The sequence below is a fragment of the Falco cherrug genome, chromosome 5 (assembly GCF_023634085.1).
Source record: "Falco cherrug isolate bFalChe1 chromosome 5, bFalChe1.pri, whole genome shotgun sequence".
Classification (NCBI taxonomy): Eukaryota; Metazoa; Chordata; class Aves; order Falconiformes; family Falconidae; genus Falco; species Falco cherrug.
This window is the reverse complement of record NC_073701.1, coordinates 29,273,554-29,299,426: the sequence shown is the minus strand read 5'-3', so window position 1 is coordinate 29,299,426 and position 25,873 is coordinate 29,273,554. Positions and strand designations below refer to the sequence as shown.

Here is a 25,873-nt window from a genome sequence, read left to right as displayed (position 1 = left end):
GTGCTGTGGATATGCAAATTTGCTAGCCGGCTTCCCCCAAAAGGCATGTCAGGCCGAGTTCTGCCTGAGCCTTACTCAGAGGGAGGGGCAGATGAATTTGTACTGATTTGTACTTCTTTCCTCATGTCAGATGCTTCTGTTCAAGAAATATGAGCAAAGCTGATAATTTCTGAGTTTCTAAACTTCTGTTGAGTATTTTTTTGAATTGGCCATTGGTTTCAGAAGTTACTAGAGAGGACAGAATGTAGAATAACATGGTCCATACTCAGTTAGGAAACCAGTATAGTGATTTTTAGGTTATGGTCTGTGAAGAACTGTGCATCATTGGCAACTGGTAGGTGCAGATCTGCAAAAGAGGATGCTGCCATGTCTTCCAGAGACTGGGCTGGGACTCGTGCTTCTCTTTCCATTGCTGCCTTCTACTGAGAGGAGGAACAGCATGCTTTGTTTACATGCCTGCAATCATGATTTCTGGCTTTTTCTTCTAGCCTTCCTTAAGGTGATCATTTCACCTACTATGCCCAAAGGCGCTTAGAATTTTTAAAGATGGGTCAGGATGTTAAGAAATTTTCATGAGAACATTAAGATCTTCATCCTGACTGAAGCTGCTGACTGGCTGGGGAACTGGAGAGAGAAGAGAGACACAGGTGAGGATTTAAGTCTCCATGAAATCATAGCAGAGTTTGGATATAAGTATTATGTAATTCCCTGTGTTTTGATATGTTGTGTGAAGACAGCCTGAAGAAAATATTACTGAAATAAGAACTTATTCTAAGGTTATGAAATTGGGGAAATATCACAACTTTAAGCTCAGCTATGTGGCAGGGAGGACCCTGAGAACTGATCTAGAACATACACATATTGATGTATATGTATTATGTGTATGTATATGAGGTCTAATGTACGCATATGTGTGTATATATGTGTTTAATGTTCTCTTTACCTGTTTTTTTCAGACCTTTAACTGTTTATATTTTGATGGCATGAGACACCTTCCATTTGCTTTTGTCATAAAGTGGTTTGTATAATGTGACATTTCAGAGACATGACAAACATAAAGGCATGTTCTGTGTCTCTGAGCTGCTAAAACTAGAACTGCTTACTGCAGGTAGTGCGTTGGATTTTAGTATTTTTCTCCTATCCCTTAAAAGGATAACTGGTCCTTTACCACAAAATGTGTTTATTGGTTTAAGATTTAGTGCTTCAAGATGTGTGAATTTGTGTGTGTGTGATGAGTAGTGTTAACAGAGACTTTTGAACACGTAAGATGGCTACGGGAGTAATTACAGGGGTGCCTGGACCTTGAGGGTCTCAAGGAAGCTTATAATGAATGTTTTGGTGGCTTACCTGCCTATGAAGATGACTGTACTCCGGCTTCATGAATACTTGTGCTAATACACCTTTTTTGTATGTTTTTTGTTTCTTTATTAAGCAGGTTGTGGTTTGACTGAAATGTATACTAGACCTGGCTATGTATTTTAAAATGAAGTTTTCTTGGATGAGAGCGCTACTGTTTGCATCTCTTTGCTGAGTTTGGTACTATTTCGGCCTTTTTTTAATGTTACTTACTTAGACAGAGAAGCCAAACAACTTGCAGGTTAAATGATTTAGTGATCTGATGGGCCCAAATGGAAAATGCTACTGGAAATAATCTGTGTTACTCCTGAATCTGTTGGAAGCTGATGTGGCCATACGCTTTTATCTTTTTCCAAATCCTAATTAATAAAGAATGGATGTGTGTGTGTGAATGGATAAAATCTAAGATGTCTCAATTCGAAGTGGAGCCAGGTCGTTAACTTTGTGGGGAAGGAAGAATAAGGAGCAAGAGAAAAAAATCTTCTGGGTCTAGTTTGGGTGATTTAGAGTAAATTTAATTTAGAAAACTAGCTGAGGCAAAACTCCTGCCAGCACTTACTGTAATTTTTATGAAGCAGGATCTTGTGGTGCAGGTGTTGCACCTAGAGTCTGAATCTCTGTTAGGGATTTGTACATGATGCCACAAAACAGCAAGGAATAGCAAAACATCTTTCACCTACTATAACTAGAAACATCACCAGAGTTCCCATTTTACCTATTCTGCCTGTTGGGTGGCAATGCATACTAGAGGAGGCAAACCACACTTTTTTGATCCTAGTTAGAACAGTGCTGTCTCTAAGGGCAAGAGACGTATAGATTTTCTTCTAGTTACATATAAAGAGCAGCCTCTCTTGCCTTCCTAACTGAGACTGAAATATCCAGCACTGCTGCAGGCACCAGAGCCTTGATGCTACAGCTCAGAAGTGTAACTGTCTGTACCTATTTCTCATCTGAGTTTCTTCAGGTGGAAGTGTCATATAGTATAAGTTTGGGGAAGAGTTTTGAGTCCAGTGTGCAGTATATGCTCACAGCTTTCTCTCACGCAATTGTTGTCAGCAGTGATAGGAATTCAAAGCATTCCAGAGCAGCAGGAACTGTGCTACTTTTCTCTTAATCTCAGTTAGCAGGACAGGACTAGTTGATAAAAATGTGTGCAGTTTTGGACGCACAAGTAGGTCTTGAAGTGCAGCTGAAGATAACCGCAGCCTAGGTTGCTGAAGAAACTTCTTTGCTAGCTGCAGGGAGTCCAAAGCAGCTTAGAATACTTTTTTGTTACTTTGGTTTTATCCTTGGTGTAGGTATTGTGGGAAGCAGCAGAGCAGGGAAAGAGGGTGAAGTAGCCTCATGAAGTGGTATGTGTGTGTGATGGGGATGACTTCCTTGACTGTGCAATTGTACAGGAGTGTGTACTTGCAGTGCTTTTAAAATGTTTGTGGTTGTAACTAACAAACTGGTTATTTCTTCCTCCTTTCTCATGCCAGCGGGAAGCTGTAGAAACAGGTTTTGTGGAGCTGAACATTGTGTTTTGCATGCAGGTGGAAATACTGTGCTGTTCATTTGAGGCTTTCAGAACATTTGACTTTATTTTTACTCTGCTTGTAATCAAGTACTGAACAATCTGGCCTTTGAAAGGGAATGGACAGTGCTGGAAGGCAAAAGAAAGAATTTGGAGGCTTGCCTCGCTTGAGAAAGGTCCCTGACAGCACAACTAAACATGTTGTGCTTCTATAATGAGTTCTGTGGTGGTTTAGAGATACTGTAAATAACATTCACCATAGAGGATGCACAACTGGTGACAGTCGTACACATACTGCTTTCAGACAGTGGTCCCTTTTACTGCTGAGTCCTCAGTGGTGTGAAGTTGTTTGTATATGCTTTTATCCAGCTGAATACAGAACATGTTCTGTTGCTCTTAAAAGAGGGTAGTATGCACTTTGCTTACTACCCATTGGCAACTAATTGCTAGTTAGGATTAGGGAATTCCATATAATCACAGATTACAATCCCTGCTCAGCATACCTTTAAGTGTGTTGACCTCTTCCTTGGCAACCTCATATTTATGGTGACAATTCAGTATATATAAGGTAACATTTTTAATTTAGCAGGTCCTGGAGAAATTCCTTTCTCAAGTAGCAGAAAAGTTTGGATATTCATAAATGCAGTCTGTTGGTTTATTTTCTTTAAAACAGCATTGCTATACATGAGAAATGGCACAGAAAGTTGCCCTGCAACTGTGTTTTTTTGTTTTTTTTTAAACATGTGACATTGATTTCCCTCTGCAGTGCATCTGAACAGCTTGGATCAGAGGAAATAGGTCTGAAAGAAGTCTCAAAGCCTCAAAGAGAGAATCAGCTGTAATTATCATTCCCAGTGTAGTTATTTAAACTGTTCTCGGAGACCTCCAGTGATGGAGACTCCTGGACCAATCTGGAGCAATCCTTTCCAGTATAGAGCAACACTGACCTTTGGAAAACCTATCCTAATGGCTATTAGGACTGCTGAGCTGTCCAGTATAGATGTGGGAAAGAGATTATTCCTTTTTGCTGTAAGTTTACATGTGCTTAAAAACAATTGGCATGTGTTGTTACATACTTTCCCTTCCTCCGTATTCACTTTTCCTTCAGGATGATTAAGCCCAACTTTATCTCAGTTGTTTCGTCATTAGAGAACCTCTGTCCATTCTTATACTCTTCTTTGGATGCTTTATGATTAGACCATACTTTTCTTTAAGTACAGTATCCAAAATCAGTATCACACATAAAGCTCTTCTATTTCCTGTTTTAATATCACAGCATGGGACAGCTGAATTATGTTTGTACACCTTCTTGCAGGATCCTGTGCAGTCATCTGCAAGAGAAGCACTCAGTTTTCCTCTGCACTCAAGGTGCTTTTGCACAGGACTGCACTGGAGGGGTAAGCTCAGTTGTACCACTATGCCATCTAATGTTGGCCCTGCAGGAAAAAGTCTGCACAGAAAAGTCTTACTCCAAAGGTTGAGTAAGGCTCATAATAATCATTTCAAATGGAAGTGTTTAAATATAATGCAATTGAGAGAAAGCTCAAACTATCATATTCACAGTGTGTTTTCTCTTTTCACTTTAACAGGTCCTCTCTGTTCCACGCTCTTTACTGGATGAGACCAATATTAGTTAATGAACCAAATTCTCTGTGCAGGCAGTTATTTTCTGTGCACTGTGTGTAAACTTTCCCAGGATAGGATAGCAACACTTTACAGATGTGTGAGTACCTGTGTAAGGTTAAAAGCAAAGTATAATCAAGCTCATGTACTCAAATCATCTCCTCTTTTGACCTTTTTAAGCCCCACCTGGTTCACTTTAAAAATAAATTTCCCTGTGTTTCCAGAATGACTTCTTGTACTTATTTGGGGGGAAGAAACCCTCCCTGAAGTGCTGTTTTTCCATCCAGGAAGTGGAGAAATGATGACTTGTGTCTATGGTAACTGTACTCCTGACAGTCTCCGTATTAGGTCAGTTTATAGCAAGAGAGTATTAGTGGGATAGTAGGAATATCACAGTTAGAGATAATTAGGCTAAAGTCCATTCCCGAGTGACTGTTGGAGTGGGGTTTGAAACCACAGGGAGTAAAATAGAGTAAGCTATAGCTCATAACTTGTATAAGACTGACCTGCTTTTCGTTTAGCATAAATAAAAACTTTATACTAGTTTGGCTATACATGGCAAAGTAGTTCAATGTATCTGTGTTGTGACCTGATCCAGAAACACTGGGCATTTTCGATCATGGGTGCTTCAAGCAGTGTGACTCGTGAAAGGCCAGGCTGTTGTAAGGAAATAGCCATATGCATGATGCAGCCTCTTAAATAATTGAAATCAGCTTGATATAGAAGACTTTATCCTCTTTTACTGTGCGCTGTTCTTTTCCATAGGAAAATATTTCTTCTTGAGAGAACTTTTTTTATTTAACAGTTTTTGAGGTAGTTGCTTAGAAAATTTTTGTTTGGGGTGTCTCATCTTGGTACTTTGTTTGTGGTTTCTAAGGTGTGGACTTACAGTAACTATATGATTAAGTTATTTCCTGCATTTAGGATATTAGGAGAAGAATGCATCAACAGTCAACCAGGTTCTGTAATTCAGCTTTTCCACCTAAGAACGGGGAAGAATCCCAACATAAAGGAGCTGGGGTTAGCTCTTAAGGGTATGTCTGGTTATACCTAATGTGCAGACTTCTAGCAGCCTCTTTCCTTTAAAGCAGGAGTGGATTTTCCAGCTCTGTAAGGGACACATGAAACAACGTAGATGTACGTTGTAAATACTCCATCTCAAGTAACTGATAACTTAGTAGAGAGGGTTAGTGTATTTCTTTTCCCTTTCTTTTGAACCTGTTTCACTGCAGAATTCTTCTGAACAGTAAATTCAAGACTGATACACTATGGAAATTAGCTCAATGGTGTTATTTCTTTATCCAATTATATTGTTTATTTTAACACTATCTGGAATAAAAGTGAAAGTAGTTATTAACATGTGCAGTCATTTCAATTTCATTTTTATCTGGAGACATGATGTGCACAAGTAGTTTTTTAAACAAATGCCAGAAGCCTACAATTATAAATTGAGAGTAGTTACACGTGTTTGGTCAGAAGGGGGTCTGTTCTTTATTTTGGAAAATCATGTCTATTTATTTGTATTTATATGCAAATAAAGTGTGCATCAGCCTTGCCTCTACTTGTTTTTTTTGGGTCTTGGAACTCATACCATGATTCCTGATAAAACTGAACTCTTGCTTACCTACAGTTCTGCCTTTTACTTCATTACATACATAACTGAATTACTTCCTTCCCCTTGGAGTATTTTGGAAAGGGAAGGGAGGTGCTTCGAATGTGTGGTACCTTGTGGAGAACAGGAGCAGCCCTATTCACATTGCAGAGGCCCAGTTACAATGCAGTTACATTTTTCAAGTAGGAATGTTAAAGTTACCCATGACATCAACCCCCAAACTTCTAAATTCAGTTTAGAATCCAATGGGTAGCTGTTTCAGCTTCCAAACGCAGTGTGCTGTCCTGAGGCATACCACATATGAAAGGAACTCAGTGCTTCACCAGCTTCAGTGTGGTGATATTTTTTTAGAGTAGTTAGGTTGAAGCTATTAACATCATAATAGAAAAGCCCCACCTTGCAGTTCTGTTTGAAATCAAAGGGTTATCTGTTTCAGCTTCCAAAACTATAGTGTACTGTCCTGAGGAGCCCCACTTAAGGAAGGAGCTCATCAGCACTTCACTGGGTTAAACTTCTAGGTTGTCCTAAAATATAGATCAGATCACCTCGAAACTAATACCAGGGTCTGAATTCAAGAAAACCCTGTATTCTTCTTGGGAGACCAATGTTTCCTGTTCCGGCTTTGTGCTTTTATGTGTGTGTTTTTTGTTGTTTTGTTTTGTTTTAACTTTGTATTGGAGACTATGCAGTCAGAATGCATCTCAACCTTGTTTCCCAGTTCTGCTCTCCAGTGTGTGTGGGAATCAGAGGAGCTTCTAATTGTGGCCTGTTGTTTTGGGTTTTTTTTTGAGTGGAGAATACCTTTAACAGTGCCATCTATGCTAGACTGAGTAGTGCATATAGGTCTGTGTTTAATCAGTATGTGCTAGAATTTATAACCCCTCACTGACTCTTGTCTGCAGCTTTACTGAATGGTAATGGAGTTAGGTTGGAACCTTATGCAGCCTCAACATGGTAGAGCCTATGGAAAAGTGAAGGGGTGACCCAGGGAACTTAAGGACCAGGAAAGGTCCTAGTAAGGACTTAGAAGTGCTATTGCTTCAGTGTCATCATTTGCTTTGGCAGAGTTCACAGCGAAGCTAATACACTGCTGTACTTGATCTTGAATCTTGGATCTTGAAAAGTCTAATCCTAATGGGACACTTTATGGCCGCCAAGGTAACAAGTGTGCAGTGATTATTACTGAATATGGCGGAGTTTGGCTACCGTTACCTGCATGTACATGATGCCTTGACCACCTCCTTTTCCCCTTCTTGCTTTAAGGGAAATACACTTTCTTTCACGCTGCTAACAAATGAGAGTTATAACAAAAATGCCTTCTCCACGGCAAGCATGGCTGTGCTGTGGCTGTTCAGTTTCTTTAATGCTCAATTGTTCTGAAACATGTTTCGGTTCCTCTTTGCTAGTAGTGTTGCTTGGGGAAGGTGCTTTACCTGATCTGTTTCCCAACAAATAGTTTCTGTTTCTTATTTGTCTTGTGTGTGTTAAGTTTTGATAAGAGGAGATTACTTGCCTCTCATTTTATTGTTAGCTTTGTAGTATATTTCCCAATACATTAATTAGGAAATTTTATTTTGTGATGTTCCTGAAGAGATACTGTTTCTGTAAAAAAAAAAAAAAATAAAAATGCTGTGAGCAGACTGCACCATAAAGTAAGACTAATGAATGATTTGCACTCCCATATATTTCTGTCATTTACAGTTGTTTTCTTACCTTTCTGGTTCTCCTATACGTATTTCTAAAAAGAATACACCCCTTAGGTTCTTTTTGCTGGATTATCTATATATTCACTGTTTCCTACAGCAGATCCTTTTCAGATTTACAATGTTACGCTTGTTAACACATTATTTACTCATTCTTTTGTTTCCGTTGTTAACTGAGGCTGTGAATTTCTAGGGCCATGCGGAAACTGCAGTCTTATTACCAAGACTTAGGGACTTCAGTATCCACAGCTGCTTGCTTTTAAGTTTGGAGTGCCACATGCATCTTGAGCAACTAAGAGTACCAAGAAATAGAAAACTCATACTTTAATATCTTGGGTGTTATTCTGTGGCTCATAACTTGTGGTATCACAGCACGAACTTCAGTGCTGGGAAAAGGTAGTGTAACTGTGCTGGAGGCAGCAGAGTTGAACTCGTTTGTGTTGGTCATGAACTTGGCTCCAGGTCTGAAAGCTTAGATGGTAGTAGCTCAGGATAACCTGTTTCCAGTAGAATGTTCTGAGAGTGGTGATTAGGCCTGTTGTATTGCATTAAGGACAGGGAAAAAAGGCTTTAAGCAAGTTTTATTTCTCTTCAGATGCTAGCAACTGTGGTTTCTTTACTTGACGTGTTTTGAGGATGTTGTTAAGGAGAAAAAGACAAAAAGACCAAAATTAATTGCTACATTTTGAGATACTTGACAAGGAAGCATACTACTTGATATCATCATTATTTTTAAAACTAGTGCAGTTCCAGAATGTCTGGTAATGATACTTGCCTTGAATCTACATATGTTGTGCAATAGATGCCTAAGCCTGACAGCCTTAGGGGCTGAAAAGTGTGTGGAGGCTTTGTGGTTGGGCTATTTTTGTTTTGGTTATTTGTTTATTTGTTGGTGTTCGGGTTTTTTATTATTTGAAATAATACTTCGGTTGCCTTCTTTCATCTTCCCTAGTAATTTTGCCAGGGAGCTGTGTTCTGGAAGTTCTATACGTATAAATTATGGCAGAAGCTTGATCTTCGGCATTACACAGTGACTCTTTTTATTAGTTTGGGTTTTTTTTAAGAGGTTTCTCTTTTTTTTTCAAGTAAGGTTAAGGCACATAACACTTGCATGTTGTCAAGAAAAACCTGAGGTATCTTATTTCAAACCTCTACTTAAAGCAAGTACTTCTTGAACCTCTGTTCCATCTCTTTGTATGTCCTTCTCTTTTCATGTTTTCAGATCTTGTTGAGCACTTAGCTTCAGCCCAAAAGGCTGGGGTAGCTGGGAGTGTTCTGCCCTCTTTGCCAGCTTTTCTGTGAAATCTCCTTTTTCTGTGAAAAATACATTGACAGATTCTCTCTCATGTGACTTGATTTGCTAAGTGTTACATGCTGCGAGTACCAATAAATGCCTTCATATCTGACTGTGCAAGAGCTTATACATGCTTATGCATATACAGCTGTTTGAAAAACTAGGCATGCGCAGGCATATTGTTATGATCTGGCCCTGGAGCAATGAAGGTGGTGTTTTGTGAGCTCAATACAGAGTGATGATACTTTGCTAGTTGAAAATATGTTTTTTTCAGATTTTTCATTATGCTTTGTGTAACAAAAGTCTTGTGAATTAACTTCTCAAAGGAACTGCTTTTAGGTGTTGCAGGTTGGGAGTCCCATTTATTCCTTGAAGTTGTAAGATTTTGGAGCGACAAGCCTGCTGACCTGAACAACTTAAAACTCAGTCAAGGGAGTTTTTCCTTTGTCAGCACAGCACAGTTAAGGATATGTGTCAACGAAGAGAGTCCCTGTGGATGAGTGGGTTACTAGGATACAGCGTAGGCTCTGTTTTAATTAGGCCGTTACTCTTGTCTTCAGGCTTGCTGTCATTTCATTTCTTCTAGAGACTTTGTAGTGATAACACAATTTAAGAAATAAAAATAATTTTGTTTTAAGGATGTGTTTTTTGCTAAAATATTTGTATACATTAAGTGCAGAATACTACTCGCTGATATGTCATCTGCACAAAAGAGAGGCTAATATAAATTTAATTTTCTTTCTAAAAGCTTCCAGGATCTGCATTTTGGAGGACACTGCAGTGTTGAGCAAAACCAGAGCTTCTCAATAATCATTTGGTTGGATGAAAACTGACACTGGCTCTTCAGAAACTAAAAATCAAGTTGCTGTGCAGAGAGCAATTAAAAAAAGGGGGGGAGGAGGGAAGCTTTTTCATTTTAAAATGTGAGCTGGTTATCATGATTAGCAAATCCAATGAGTTTTTCTTAGAATTCTAACATTTGTAAAGCCAATTCCAGTTTGTGTGTACTTTATCCCTAACATATGGCTTCCCACATGATGATGTCATGTACACTAAATGCCAAAAAAGTGTGAATGCTCCCAGCAAAAGCTATGCTTTGAACTGTGATTGGATTTGCAGTTTTGTGTGTGTGTGCGTGCATGGCCAGTCACATCAGAGCACGGAGCTCTGCACAAAGCCATTGCTTTCCTCAGCTGTGGGTGTTGGTCTGTAGGAGCAGGTAGTGGCTGGAGAAGGCTTCTGTATGGGAAACATCTACTTTTCTTCTCCCTGAGATGTTCAAAGTGGTGTGAATTATTATGGCTAATTTGCTTTCTTACCTCTGCATTCCAGTAGCTCTCTCTCAGAGAAGTTCTGGAGAGGGACTGTCAGCTTGAGGCATCTTGGTGCTGTACAAGCTTTATGCAGTTCCATGGGTGAGGATTTCTGTATTGTTTGTGTTTGCAGCTGTTGTGTAGGCATGACAGACTGTTCTGTGCATGGACTTTGTTCCCAGCCCACTTGTTAGCAAAGCTGTGGTTTTTCAAAGTAATATTATTATTTGGAAGTGGATCTCGCTGTGTGCTTGTGTTTATGGAGTGGGTGATGGGGTTGTTTGCTCTTTCCTCATCTGTTATGCTCTCCTGCCATTACTGCCTGATCTGCTGGTGTGCTGTTGTCTTTTATGTTATAAAAAGCTTCACTTGGGTTACAAGGATCTTCCTCCTCTCTTTTGTGTAAAACGGAATGTGTTACAGTGGTATGAAATCGAGAACAGTTATTTTTTTTTTAATATACCATTTACTTAAACTGCTACAGTGTCCTGTTCTGCCTCAACAGTAGGTATGTTAGGAAGATTCCTAGATCAGAGCATAGGTTGCAAGTTTCCTGATGAAGTGTTCCATCATCTGTGCAGTGGAAACTGGGATCCCAGACTACCTACAGCTCTTTAACGTGATGGCTACCAGCAAGTGTCCTAAAGGATGTTTTGAGGTGGTTTTATAATGCTGGATAAGGAAGAAAACGTAAATGCTAGTGCCTGGTATTACAGATTCATTGGTGTTGGTTTTAAAATACAGTATTAGATGAGGAGTGTCATGGTGTATTTTTTGACTCTGGTATGAAATGCAGTTAGACTTCCTTCTGCTAATCTTTCTTTACAAAGTCTTCATCAGGCAAGCCTCTGCTAGCAGGCAAGGCAAGGGTTTTGTCTTTGCCCCTTCCATTTGTGCTCTGGTGCATCTTTTCTCCCCATGCAGAGATGGAAGTTTGTGCTCATTTGCTCTGCAGGAGGGGGAGTTTCTTGTATACTTGCACCTGGGCAGCAGCTGAGCCACATGTGTTTGCATGTGGATGAAGAATGACTTCAGGACGTTCCTCTTCTTTGTTAGCTATGTATTGACACCTGAAATGTGCAAAAGTGAGTGTGCATATACATAGGCAGTCACTTTGCTTGCTTCCTACTGACAGTATTATTTTTCTCTTAATGCAACTTTTTGTATTTGTTATGAAATTTAACCTTCAACTGTAGTGTGAAAGAGTGCTGAGACTTAGCATAATTTTTAAATTTCTTTACTTTCTCTTTTAGCCTTTCAGGTGGTACAAGCAGCTAAATTAGTTAAAATTTGTAAGTGCGTGTGGTACATGATGAGAGAGATTCTTTATCTTTTACAATAAGAAAATGAACGTCTTTAAGAAACAGCTGTTAGGACTTAAGATGATTTGTGTCCCTTGCACAGCCTAAATGTGCACTTCTCTGAGAGAGGGGTGTCGGACATGGATGCAGCATTGCTCTGGAGAACAGAACCTTACAAAAGCTTCCCAGAGCACCACAGAGGAGCTGGGAGCTGGAACTCAGGAAGAGAGGAACAGTGCAGGCTCCCATCCCCTCCTCTCCCTGGCTTTTGTGTGCCAGGGGTGATTACTGTCACTGTTCAATCCATGCTTAATGCCTCCCAGAGAAGAAAGCAGACAGCTTTTCAGCTGCACATGCTTCTGTGACTGGTATTTTCCTACAAGCCAGACACCTAAGAAATTTAGTTAGAGGCTTACACAAGAGAGCTGTGTAATTTTTTTGCAATGACCTAATGCATACAAGCTCTTTGACAGAAGCTGAATTAAATGCTGTTAAATAAATGAGAAAGTTATTAAGTGTTAAGCCATACGAAGAAGAGTTATGATTTTTTTCAGATTCATTTGCATCATCATTCTCTCAGCCCTTGGGTGGTCTTGTGCTATGCTGCCTTCAGTTATTTCAATTTCTTTCCATTCCTCAAAGAAAAAGTTAAATAATAATAAAAAAAAAGTTAAAAGCTTCCCTTAAATGTGGTGTGCTACTCTACCCCATATTCAGGGAGCCATTTCAAGTGGAGAACATTCCTAGTGAGTGCATAGCTTTAATTTTAATAATTTGGGAACTATTGTTATCTCATTAGTTAATAGGAGTTTTCCCATAATACTTGGAATGTATGTAGCATCGGTTGCCTCTCTACCTAAAATGCCTTTGTTTGAAACAATAGGTAGCAATAAAAAAGCAGTTTTTCTTCCTGTCTATAAAACAAAGGTAGTAAAATTTATTTTTGTACAGAAGATAATTTTTTAAGTGGTGTATGTCTTGAACTGGTTTGCTGCTAGTCTGCTTGCACTTCCTGATGATTGCAAACTTTATTAGCCCTTATTTCATTTTTCAAAAACAATAGAGCAAAAATTACTAGTTCTATTCTCATGTTTTAATGTTATCACAAGTAAAGACTTCTTCATTGTATTCTTTGTTGTGCCTTTATCATCTATAATTTAACGTCTTCATGATACAGGAAGTTACTTCCATTTCAGTAGATATTGATGGTCATGATAATCTACAATTGCCATATTTTAGTAGCAGACTGCTGAAAAGTGGTGCAACTGTTTTAAAGTAACATGAGAGATCAGTGACAGAGGTGAGATTACATCTTGGATCCTGCATTTAAAAATATATGAAAGTATATTATAAATAAATGAAACATTTAAATATGGAAGCATATGAATATATGCATATATTATTGAAAAAATATATAAAATAATCCTTTTTTACTTTATTAAAAGATACAGTACAGACATTAGTTTTCAGCACTGCAACTACAGGAAGGATGAAAGCTATGTCCCTGTAATTGCTTTCTGGAAAAATGACTAGTCTAGTTCCTGCTTTACGAACTCACATAGTTTTCTGGCAAGCTGACATGGTATATTTTTGTTGCCAAAGTAGTCTATATTTGCTGTAGTCATGGGAAAGTGCTGTGCTGCTGTTATAGTCCTTCCCAAATTCATACAAGTCTGCACCAGCATTAAAGGTAAATGGCAGTGCTTCTGTAAATACAGATTTGGCAGTTGAAGGGGTCGTTGAGTTCAGTGGCAAGTTTTGTTACTTGTGAATTTTGTTCTGGCCCTCTCCAGTTTTGGAGGGCAGCAAAAGCAGCAGAGGGTTCGTCATCCCAAGCCCATCAGCACATTTCCTATGCTGTCACTCCTCCTGTGTCTGAACGTTGTTGTCTAAGCTGAGGCATTGTACTGGTGCCATCTGTGCCTCCTGTAGCCCCTGCCACAAGTGCTCTCCTTTCCTCCCCTTTTGCTATAGCTTGGGATCACAGCTTTGCTTCCTAAGCTACCTATTCTTTTTCGTAATGTTATCAGCTTGGCTGAGTTTGGCTTGTCTGATTGTCATCCCGTCACCATTGCCTATCTCAGCGGCAGTACAGTTGCTGGACAGTGAAACAGTCACCCAGCAATAACAGCTGTGCAAACAAACAAGTCAGCATTGATATTCATCAACAGCTTTGTGCACTCGTGGCATTGAGAAACACCAGAACATGTGCAATCTGTCTACTTTTTGTCCCACAGTACAGCCAGATTGGCTCCTCTGCACCCATGAGGGCGTGATTGTCATGCCATGGTGTGCCTTCACCTCCTTCCCTTTCTCCTTTGCTTTTCCTTCCTCTTTGTGGGCTGTCTGGCTGCTCCCAGCCACATCTGCCACGCGTCCCATCTGCTTGTCATGAGAGGCGCGCACAGTTCTGACAAGCAGTATTCAAGTAGTACACTGTTCTGCTGGAGATGACAGAAAACAATAATTTGTATTATTAATGGCATGTCACTAATGTTCCCTGCTTCTAAAATGCCAAGCAAAGCAAATAGCCCGGAACATTGGCTTGCAAACTTGCTGATGAGTTGTTTCAAAATCCTACGTGCACAAGTGAGTTTTTCCCACTCCACTTACCTCAAGTAACAATGCTCTTACCTCATCTTATAGCTTGTAACTTTTTTGAGACATAGTATGTTTTCCTTAAAAAAATGAAACATCTTTTTCAGAAATTGTGTTCTTTCCTTCCTGGCATCAGTGGCAAGAGTCTTTATATTAAAGATGCACAGGTGTATGATAAAACTATTTACTGTTACTTTGTGTCTTTCAAGGAAAGAATACTAGCAGACTGTCAAGAAAAAAAATAATTCTAAAGTCAGAATGAATTTAAAACCAAGATCGGCCTCGCCTCTTACGCATGTCTATGGGACAGGTTATGGTGGTGCAAGTAACTCTTCAGGACATCTTTGTGACCTGTAGTCACTTCCAGCAGACTTTTGCCTTATGAGAGCTTCCCTATCAAACTGAACAAAGGTAAAGGGAGCTCTCAGTGGGTGAAGGAAGATGATGATGCACTGCATGGGCAGTGAAACTGTTTTGTTTATGGAATCACCTCTAGCTTCGGGTCAAAGATTTGTGGAGGTGTGTGATGAAGAGTGCAGCTGCTAATTATTATGTATTCATCTTTGCCGGTCATATTAACTGTCATGTGTAGCAACTGCAAGTTTACCATGCGTACGGTGTTGAAGCTACCACAGCTGTCTTGCATGGCTGCTGCAGGGATTTACAATAGGAAGCTGTGTGATGAAGAACTTGTATGTTTGCCTGCAATGTGGAATTCACTGTAAGCAAGTGCTAGGTGTCCAAAGTGTGACCAAGGTGGACTGGATTTTACAGGGCTGGCTAAAAGGAATTGTGCCTGCATATAGGGAGAGAAGTGATCCATTGTGGTGGCGTTTGTTTCATAGCCTTTTAAGTCTTTTCCTTTAGTAACTCCTTGCTTACTCAAGATGTCACAAAGAGAAAAATAAAGGCTGGAATCCTAAGTCAGAGGAAGAAGCGAGGCTAGGGAGACTTTTAGTGAGGAGAAATGTTCAACAGCTTTTGGTAATCAAACGGGGCTGGATCAGGGTCTGTGTTTTGATTCTGTGCTTGCTAGGAACTGCTTTGTCTGTTGCCCATGTTTAACTGGTAGTGAAAGCTGTTGTTCTGTGGTGGCCACACTGTGCTGTGTTCAAACAGCTGACCTCCATGGAAGAAGTCAAGGATGGGCTTGCGTATTTGTCTTACATAGCTTTTACAAGGGTGTACCTGTTGTTTCCTTTTTTTTTCTTTTTTTTTTTTTTTTTTTTTTTGCCTTGAGGGCATTGTAAGGCAGTATATTTTATCATCACACCACAACTAAGCATCATAAAGCTGGCAATGCCTACAGTGAGTTTCGGGAGGGAAAAATGGATTGGGACTACTTCAGAGAATAGTATCTGCAATGCTGCAAAACATTGTGCATGGGGTCTGTAAAATAAAGTATATAATCACAGTGCTCATATTTGATCAGGTGTGATCAGTGGTACAGTGGTATTAGCTCTCTGCATTAATTCCTGTACTTTTCGGATCAGCAGCTTCAAAATTTATCAAGTTGGTATGTCAGTGCTTGAAAAGTGTCAAGTAATTCAGCAAACAGGGAAGGGAGGAGGGGATGAATGCAACAGTTTATCACATTTGGAAAATGTTGTTAGACTGACAATGGTGCATACAGATAGGCGAGCTATTCCTGCCAGATCCACCATGGATTACTAAGTTCAAGGTATCCTCTAAAGTGTTACAAATGTAGTTACAGTAGAGCAGTGTACTGTAGCACTGTCTGGCACTTTATACTGTGAATGTTCATTTTTCTTTTAAACTGATCCCTGGTGGTTTAACTGGATGGGATTCTCTCCCCCCTCCCCGGTCTTTTTAATGTTCGTTGCTATTAGGTTCCAGCAGCACTGTGTGGACACTCCCATATGAAACCAGGGTGATCAAGTGGGATAGATAATTTAAGGATGAAGCCTTTGTGCGTATCCTTGAAAAATATCCTGCAGCAATTTTCTGTGATTTCCTTTAATATTCAGCTCTGAAGGCTATTAATCCAGTCTTGACATTTCAGAAAAGTACTCAAGCAATAATCAACCTTTTCTCTGCAAAACGCATCCATGGCTGGAAAAAAGGTTATATACAGATCTTCTCTGTAACCTCGAGAACACTTTTGCCAGAGAGGAGGAATTATAGTAAAGTTCTGCAAATGATATATACGATTTTTGCAAGTATTTTTTTAAAATACCTGGTGAATTCTTAGCTTTTTCTCCTTTGTGTTTGAACCCAGCTATTACTACTTGAATTCTGTAAACTTGGCAGTGAAAATTGTAGTACAGGTGGTCTATAAACAGAGTACTCCTGCAGCAGGTTGTGAATAAAGATGGCAATTGTGTAATGAAGCAATTTGTCACTGAGTGCTAAAAGGCCAGAAATTAAATGAATGGCTGATGATGTAGCTAGTGGACATGTTACTAGTGAATTCTTGTAGCTGATACCAGGTCCATGTTAGTGTTACGTAAAGGGAACACATCTTCATTTCTCATGTGTCACTTATTTGTGGTATGAGAGGGAGGATCTGGTCCTTGAAGCAGAACAGATATGCTAGTGAGCCTAATATTAAGAAATAATAAAACTGGAGGAAATGAAGTGATACTTCAGGTCTTCTGCTTTCCTTTAGTTATGCAAAAGTTTTCCTTGCATTGTTGTTACCCTTTTTGGTTTGTTTCCTTTGTGAGACCATTAGCTGCAATGCACTGTCGCCTTGTATAAGTAAGAGGGAGCCACTTTCTGTCCTTCCATGGGATTTGCAGGAGTGCTCCTGTAGAGAGGCAAGTAGGTGCAGAGAGAGAGGAGTTACTATTGTCCTGCTTGCTTCCAGGGAATGGTGTTTCACAGGGAATCTTACTGTTTGTGCTGACTCGCTCATGGGAGGTGTTTCACATACTGAGAGGTTTTGTCTTAGCCCTTGAATTCTGGGCAGTTGTCTCCAGACATACTGTGTGTAACATTCACTCACTGCAGTCTTACTGCTTGTGCTAATCTGGTGGGTTTTGTGTTTTGTTTTTCTCTCTCCCGCTTTATTTAGATGAGAGATCCTTGGAGCAGCAAAATTTTTCCTTTTTCTCAATGGACTCAAAGGTGCACCAAAGCATATCAGGCAGCAGGACACAAATGGCCTTAGCAAAAAGTACTTTGGCGTCCCAAGAAAGTAATTTCCTTCAAACGGTTTTATCATCAGTTACCACTCCCTTTGATGTGACTTTATTTAACCAAGAAGAAATGATCAGGATTTCAGAAGGGAAAAATACACCATTGGTAGATGTCCCTGTAACAAGCAATGAAGCGTTCTTAAGCGACGATGAATTTATTAGCTCATTTCCAAAGGCACAGTGGACTCCTCCACTTAAGTCTTTCACAGTTTTAACAGATCATCACTCAGTTAATACAGTAGAGCCACCAAGAGAAATGTTAGAAACTGTGTTGCTAACACCTTCGTTTTCTGTCCTTTTTTCACCTTATGGTATCTCAAAAACAGCACAGCAAAAGACTCCATTGAGCGCTATCCCTGAACAGCGTAATACTCTTACAGACTTGAAGCTTTTTGTACCAGATAGTGAAATGCTAACAGCAAGCAGAGACTTGCCGTTGTACCCTCCAAATACAGCTATTTATTTCACTTCCATTCCTTCAGAGACAGGAGTTGCAGTGTGGGAAAACATAAATGCAAGTTTAACAGCTCTGCCTTTCAGGGCTGCTTCAGAAGGCTCGCCTCTTCATCTCAAGCTGCTGGATAAGACTAGCCCTGTGACCCCAGATGCCACAGCACAAAGTGCAGGCCTGCATGGTGATGTTTACACCGATGTGAGTAGCAGGGCAGCAGAAACTCTCAGTCTAAGGACCTACCCCACTCCAAGCGTTCCTTGGGCCACACCAGCTTCACCACCCAGTATGGAGCCTGCTTTGTTTCCCATTAGTCTTCCGCTTGCTTCTTTCCCGCTTCCCTCAGCTACCGTTTCCTTGGACTCTAATATGGTTCTTAATACCAGCCTGTTTACACGTGAATTCTCCAGTACAGCACCAAATTTGCCTGCCAGTTCAGAAATACCAAGTCAATCGGAGCTTGTCAGTGAGCTCATGAGTCCAGTGCCTTTCACGAGATCATACAGTTCTTGTCTGTATTGTGACTCAGTTTCACTTCTGCCAGAAGCAGGCTTTTCCCCAGAACATGATATGGGCTCAGGTGATGATGTTGAAACTTTGTCCATCAAAGCTTCTGAAGTACAAGGCATAACTCCATTTACAACTATAATTACTGACAGGTATGAATTAGAGGAGTCTGCACCTGAGATTTTTGATACTTCTTTTCCATCACGACCAGTTGTTTCATTTTCTTCAAGATACACAGAAATGCCCGATTCAAGCATGTTTTTATTAAGCACTATGGACACTGTCCTTAACACTAGAACACCTGTAACAATTTCTCCTTCCTACCATCAGCTCCCTGGAGGACCATCACTGGATATCTCTGCCCAGTTTTCCCTCCCTGTTCTGGAAACAGTTTTGCTGACACCAAGCACTCACATAGGACTGACTGGTGCCACTACTGTTCTGTTTGACTCTACCTTCATCCCGAGTGAGCCGGTAGCATCGTTTGCAGTCAGTCGTACAACCTTGCTGGAGTTGCCAGAATTGATGCCATCAGAATCTGTGGTTTTGCTTGATAGGACGTCTACAAGGGAGGAACCCTCTTTAAATATTTCAGATTTTTCATCCAGTCTTTTATCAACACCATTTCTTATTGAACCTAGCTACTTGTCTCTATCATCGGCTGCACTAAATTCTTACTCTGTCATGCAAAGTGATTTATCACTTCTCTTACCTCAGACCTTGTTGACTGGGACATCAGTACTTTCTGAGAGTGTTTCCAGCTGGGACTTAGCTACCACTGTCAGCTCTGCCACTGATGGCGAGGTTTCTCAGTTCCCTCTTGACCAAACATCATACTTGTATTCAAATGCATCCTCTGCTCCAGGTGCACATGTTCCTGAAATAACACTGTCATCACATCTTCGCTCTGAGTCATCTGTGTTCCTGGAAACACCCTCAGTATTGCCAGCGGGCTCTGAAGTTGTGTTTACCTCAGCTGTTACAGGAGCTACCTCTCAGTTGGAGCCTTCACTCTCCACCTCTTACTCTGTGGTTCCTACCCTGGTGCTGCCTGCTTCTGACATCCAGTCCGTTACCAGCAGCATCTTGCTCAATGAAACAAATCTGATCTCTTTGTTTACTATCTTTCCGGCAACTCCTGTCTTAAATGTGTCTTCATCTCTGCTCTCAACTGCTCTGGCTTCTGATGAGGATATTGGTGCTACAGTTAATCCCAGTCTGCTTTTAACATCTCTCAGCGAGGGCAGTGCCCACACAGCCCTTCCTCCCTCAGACACTGACAACCTGGTGTCACGTGCCGACACCATCAGCATGATGCCCTTTCCCACAGCATCTCTGTCCGTGACCGCTTCGTTTGTTCCCACGCAGTTTCCTCCAACTTCCAGCCCTCCCACTGGATATGAAGTTCCAGCAGGAAGCAGTGTAACTGCTGGTAATGACGCATCAACTGCTTCCACCACTGTCCCCACAACCACTGCCACCAGTGCCGTGGGCAGCCGTGGCACGACTGCTGCAGGCAGCCTGGGGACATTTTCCTCCACCCCTCTGGTGACTGCTACTCCATCTGCACCTATGGTCATAACCTCTGCCATGACTACTACCAGGCAACCCTACGTCTGCGACATCACTGTTCCCGATGCTTACTTAGTCACTGCAGGTAAGATATTCCTAATGTTTTTATTTTGTTTTTCAGAAGCTACTGTAATATGACCCCTAGCTAAATCACAGACGTTGAATTAACTTAGTGAATCTCTCAAAGAAACACGGTGTAAATTTAGGCAAAACAGCCGTAAAAAGCATTGATTTTTTCATTTATTCTTATAAATAATACAATTCACTTGAACAAAGTTGGTTGCAGTAGTGAGTTACGTATGTTGCGCTGCACAGAGAATGAAATTGTCTTCTAAAATTGCTGATGCGTATATACAAGTATGCTGAGTTAGAGACTGCTTTGTCATTTCATGGGTTGTAAATGCACATTACTGTCATGGTACTGTTCTGCCAACCTATTAAATGTTCTGACTGAGTAAGTTTCTCCTTTCAGTTGTTGCTGCTGTTTGTAAAATACCTGCATGTGAGGTAATGTTGTAATGTGAAAGAGGAGAGTTGGTTTAAAAAATGTTTGGGTTTTGTTAACATTTTTATAATTCTACCATACTAGCTTATGTTTACGTTTTCCCTTGTTCCATACTTACTCCAATTGGATTTGGTGTGTTTGTAACCAGAAAAAGTGATTTTTAGTGTGTTTCAAAATTAATTGTCTCTGCATCTGTTTGCTTTTTTGGGGCTTTCCTACCTCTTCCTAGCTTGTTAACAAAACAATACCAGCAAACTAATCCAGGGAGGCTGTGGAAGTGCTGCATGCTCTGTGGTAAACAACACATTTTGCCATTAAGATTTACCTGTAATATGTAAAGCAGAATGAGCATAATTTCATCCTCCAGATATGAAGGGGAGCTGGCTATGCTGGTGATAAGGAAGATTTATTTTTTTTTTTAACCTGTAATTTGAGTAGTTTTGTAGGCACGTTACTGAAGGAAAGTGAATGCAGGATGACAACATGATGCTTTTTGGTTGTTTCCTTGACCATAGTCACAGTCTCAAGTGTGACTGTAACAGACGTGATATGCATACGGGTGTGTAGTTTTAAACAGTTTCTTATTTGGTCGATATATCGCTTTCAGTAATTAATGTCACGTTTGTTTACTTTTTATTTAAGAGAAAAGTAGATGCATATTTTCTGTGGCTTTTCTCTGACCTCATCTGCATTCCATGCATTGCCTACAAAACTTTAAATGCGTTATGATAGCAGGCTCATTGTGCACAGGTCAGACTGAATGTGCTGTGACTTTCAGATCCTATTTGAATGCCTCAGTGGCTCTTCAGAAGATTCTTTTATTAGAATGCTAAAGATACTAGATATGGAAAAACAAAACAAAAGAGAAACTAAGCCTGGAGATCCTTAAACTGTATGTACTGTCACTTTTTAGGATACATTCGCACCTCTACCTGTTTCCTTGTCCATTGTCTTACCCGTTTGATGCAGTTGATCTCATTGCCTGCTTTTTCATGCATTGCACAATTGAAAATGCAGCTTTGAACCAAAGCCCAACAGATGAAGCTAAAATGTATTTACTGACGGACATTAATTTCCAGTGTTGGCCCGAAGAGCTGTTCTACAAAATGTCAGTGAATCCATCAGAGAAGTGCTCAGAGTTCAGTTCAGGCGATCAGTAGAGCTGGAGGTAAGTGGTATGAAGTGTGTACAAGTACTTTTTGATCAATATAATATGATAGTGGGTTTAGTTCCCGAGCTAAAAGTGATTTAAAAACGACCCATGTGGCACTATTATCAGAGAGAGGTTTATTCTGACTTCAATGTTAGTCATGTTTTGGTTTTTTTTAATGTAAATATAAAATCAGCTTTTTTTACTTCTGGAATGTCATCATTTTTTAGGACAGACCTTTCTTGATTTTACCAGAGGTGAGCAAGCAGTGCCCAGCCTCTACTGCTCACCTCCTTTGGCTGGTGAATTGGAAAGCTTTTACCCTCCAAAATACCTGCTAAAGAGTTGTGTTTCTTTTGCTATCTGATTATATATACTTAGCACCTTAAATACAGCAAAACCTTCTGCATGGTCTTGTGCTATTTTGTGTTTTAAGTGAGGCCATCAACACTTGCAGGGGGAGGTGGTGAAATCCCATATGCAGGTTTTGGCAGATGGAAAATGGGGGGAAAAATCAGGTATGCAATGGTAAGATGTTATTTTTAAGCCTTCAAGTAGGTGTGACTCCTGTCCGTCCTCCACTCACAGGGCTAGGAATTGCTGTGCTCTGGGGTTGGGGTGTTGGTTTTTTGGGTTTTTTTGAAAGCTTCTTGTGCTTTGATGTTCAAGGGATCATCTTTGAAAAATATTTCAGTGTTCTTTCCTAACCTCAAAGTGAGTGTTTGGTTCAGATGACGTTTAAAGGCTTTGTTCCCCCCTCTTGTCTCAAACCCTCTATCTGAGAGGAAAAGACTGCAGAGGTAGTTTGGAGGTACCTTTGCTGTATAATCAGATACTTAAACACTGGGGACAAAATTAAATGTTTTAGTGGAATTAATGGTGTAGGTGCAGGTTCAGCTGCACTTGCAATTTTTCATGTCTGCATTCGTCCAGTTCTGATAGCTCAGCACCACATTTTGAGTCTATGATCTCATTTTCATTACGAAGTCAAGTAGCAGTTTGTTGAACGTAACTTGAGTTTCTCCATGCACAGAATCCCTTGGTGCCTTTAACTTCTGGTTGCTGATCTGTGTGGAGAAAGTGTTTTGACAGCTCTTGCCATAATCACTGCACTCAATAATTAAACAACTCCTGTCTGATGTTTGAGAATAAACCTCTCTACTACTCAGTCAAGATAGGAGCGTTACAAATTTCTGCCAAACTTCAGCCACAGTGAGCTGCCCCTGTGTGTGGCAATACATGTAGTTTAAGTCCTTTAACAATACCTGCCCGTAAGCATGTTAGGGTTTTTTGTAAATAAGAGATTTTTCTTGTGGCTTGTGAATTATACCTTCAGATTTTGCAAACGGGTGTGGTCAAGTAGAAGTCAAAAGTTCATGATGAACTACACTAATTTTTAATGACCTTATATGCCTCAATAATATGGGAGCGCTTACCCTTTCTTACAGTAATAGCAGTAAGATAAAATCTGTTGGTAAATATCTGAAGGTTGATTGAAACAAACATTTGATATCTTGCTTCTTTATATTATTGCCCTTTAAATTCCTTTCTTTCATGCCCACTATTGCCTTGTAAAGCTCTCAATAGGATGTTTTGGCCCTAAGGCTTCTCAGAAGCAACTGTTTTTATAAATAATGCAGTTAGTCTGGCTTCATTCATTGCAAATTCTTTTTTATCAAAAGGAGAGAACATCTCTGTGGAATCAGTTATGCTTATTTTGTGCTAGAATGCTGCTATCATATGTGTTCTTTGTGATGCCTTGGGTATTGGTTTTCCATTAAAAATAATCACTAGCAAATGTCTTCACTTCTAGCAGTAGAGTACTAACAAAACTGTTATTTTTTTAAAAAAAGAGCTGTCTATAGTATCAATATGTTGAGTGGTGATGTAATGCAAAATTTTAAACAGTTTTTGTGTATTGCTAAACTTAATTAATCAGACTTAACTTTTGTTAGTCAAGAGTACTCTGGAACCTTGTGTACATTTGCAAGTTATGGTAAAGTTGTGCACTTCTCTAAGCTACTTTTTTACTGTGTCTCCTATTACAGCTCACAGATGTTGTTCCCTTGCTGTGATGTAATGCACAGTAAATCAGGAGACAGTCTTGTTAAATTTAACTTTGTAGTAATGCATGCTTTAAAAATAAAATCCATGGCAACAATGGATATAACTGCTGCTGAAATGCAAAACAAGTTTAACACTGATTAAAACTCCCCCTGCCCCACCCTCCAACTTTTTCAGTTGAATTTTTGGTCTCTGTGTCTTTATTATATCCAATATTCTGAATTGTTGAAGTGGAAAAAAAAAAAAAAAAAAGAGGCAGGCTTGAATCCTGCCTAATGAAAAAAGCTTTTGTCATTTTTTTCCTAGAAAAAGTCCTTACAGCAAAGTGAGAATAACCTAAAATTTTAAAGTTCTTTCCAGCTGGTCTCACTGTATTGCATCTGCAAAAGAATAAGACCCTATTGTTTGAATAAGAGAAATTTTTGGTAACTTATGCTAATGTAAACCTTATGACACTTGGATAAGATCTATTATACAGTGGTCCCTTGACTTAGCTCTGTTGCACTGGGGTGTGAAATAAAATAGTGTTGGCAGTGACCTGCTGCTGGGACCCCTGGTGCCATTAAGTTTGTGCCAACAGGAAAAAGCTTCTTGCCAGCTTCATTTGGGCTTGGAGTTTTATCATGCAGTATAATGTATACCTCAGTCACTTGGTTGCTGTATTTAATGTGTGTTTTGGGGGCCGTCCTTAGCCTATTGGCTTCTGTAATCCAAAATTAGTAAACCTCTGCCTTTAAAGTAAGATCAGTTCACTGTCAGGCAGTTAAATGCTCCCTTCAAAGATGCCACCTTGTGGGCTTGCACTGATTTCATCACTATTCATGGCTGCTGGAATTCTGGCTGGTATTGTTCAGGTGCATAAAAATGGTGAGAGAATTGTTGCCTTAGGATCCTAAAGCGCATAGAAGCAGAAGCTTTGTTTCATTTTTAAGACCTGTGAGCCTTTGTAGTCCATCTTCAGGAAGTCAAATGCTCTCTGCAAGCTCTTTATGGGATACTTAATAAGGTGGTGGTAAGGAAATCAGTTGTTTATGCTTTCTGCCAGGTGTTTACACAGCATAGTACAGTAGAGTGTAAGCATGAATTAGATTGTAGCAAAGTTGTGTCTAATCAAATATTTTAGCAGACAATAATTAATAGCAAATGTTTAGGGAACATCATAAGGCACAGAGTAAGCATATGATTCCCCCTCTCTTCTAGCCTTCTAGTAAATGGAGGCTTGGAAACTTTCTGTAGTAGAAGCACTCTCTTTTGAATGAGAGGTTTTTCCCTGGAAACAGCAGAGTTGGATTAGCCATTGCACTTTGGAGAAGGGATGGCTTCTCGAGGTGGTGTAAGGGTTCTCTGTTCTTACTGAAGGTTTCTGCTTTTGCTGTGGGAATGGCTCCAAAGTGCACATGGAGTTTTGCATGATTCTCTGGCTTTCTGGCCCAAAATGTTAAGAAATTTGTACTTGTTTTATATAAGAAATTTGTGCTTGTTTACTTTAGTAAGTGTCACTCTAAAATGTGGTGGTTCAGCTAGCTAATCTGTTAGCATCTAACTGTCCTGGCAGTAGAGGTGAAACCTCCAAGAGGGTTGGGTGGATGGCTGGGCTTTTGAATGGTTGGGACTGTGCCAAGAGGAGCTGTTCTCATTCATGAATCAAGAGGCATGAGCTGTGCTCATTTATCCAACATAACTTTGCAAACTTCTCTATGATTTAGCTTGTAGACAGCATCATAGTGACATGACTATATTATTTCTGTCATCTGAATTAGGTTGTAGAGTGCTAACTCTTGACACAAGCAGAAATAGCTATTGTTTTGACCTGTAGTAGTTCTAATTTACCTACCTCAAAATTACACTTAAAAGGTGGTTGTTGTTTTTTATATTTCCATTCTTCTGTAGTTGCTGTCACTTTTCTGCTGCAGTGAAGCACAAAGGGGACAGTATTAGCAGTTATGACAAAAAAGTCAATGCAAAATTCCAGGGGGGTGTTGAGGGTAGACTGCTTTCATTGTGTTGATGGTGCATTGCAGCAGGTCAGAGGTGGAGACAGCTGAGTTAACAGGGGATTGCTTTCTTGTCTGAAATACCTGACGCTAGTGCATATGTGTATGCTGGCTACACTAAACCTCTCTTCCTCAGCATATATTGCTTTAGTA

General features: G+C 40.0%; 1 protein-coding gene across 5 annotated transcripts in view; it reads left to right on the top strand.

The window, feature by feature from the left end:
- The window catches only part of KIAA1549 (KIAA1549 ortholog), a 154,308-nt gene that overhangs the window by 55,015 nt on the left and 73,420 nt on the right, over window positions 1-25,873 (top strand). For all 5 annotated transcript variants that reach the window (XR_008732474.1, XM_055712047.1, XM_055712045.1 and 2 more), the window contains exons 2-3: window positions 17,354-20,092; window positions 21,592-21,680. Coding sequence is in view for 4 of the 5 variants with exons in the window: in XM_055712047.1 (XP_055568022.1) it covers window positions 17,354-20,092; window positions 21,592-21,680 (2,828 nt within the window). In the remaining variant the exon portion in view is untranslated. The remainder of the gene's footprint in view (window positions 1-17,353; window positions 20,093-21,591; window positions 21,681-25,873) is intronic.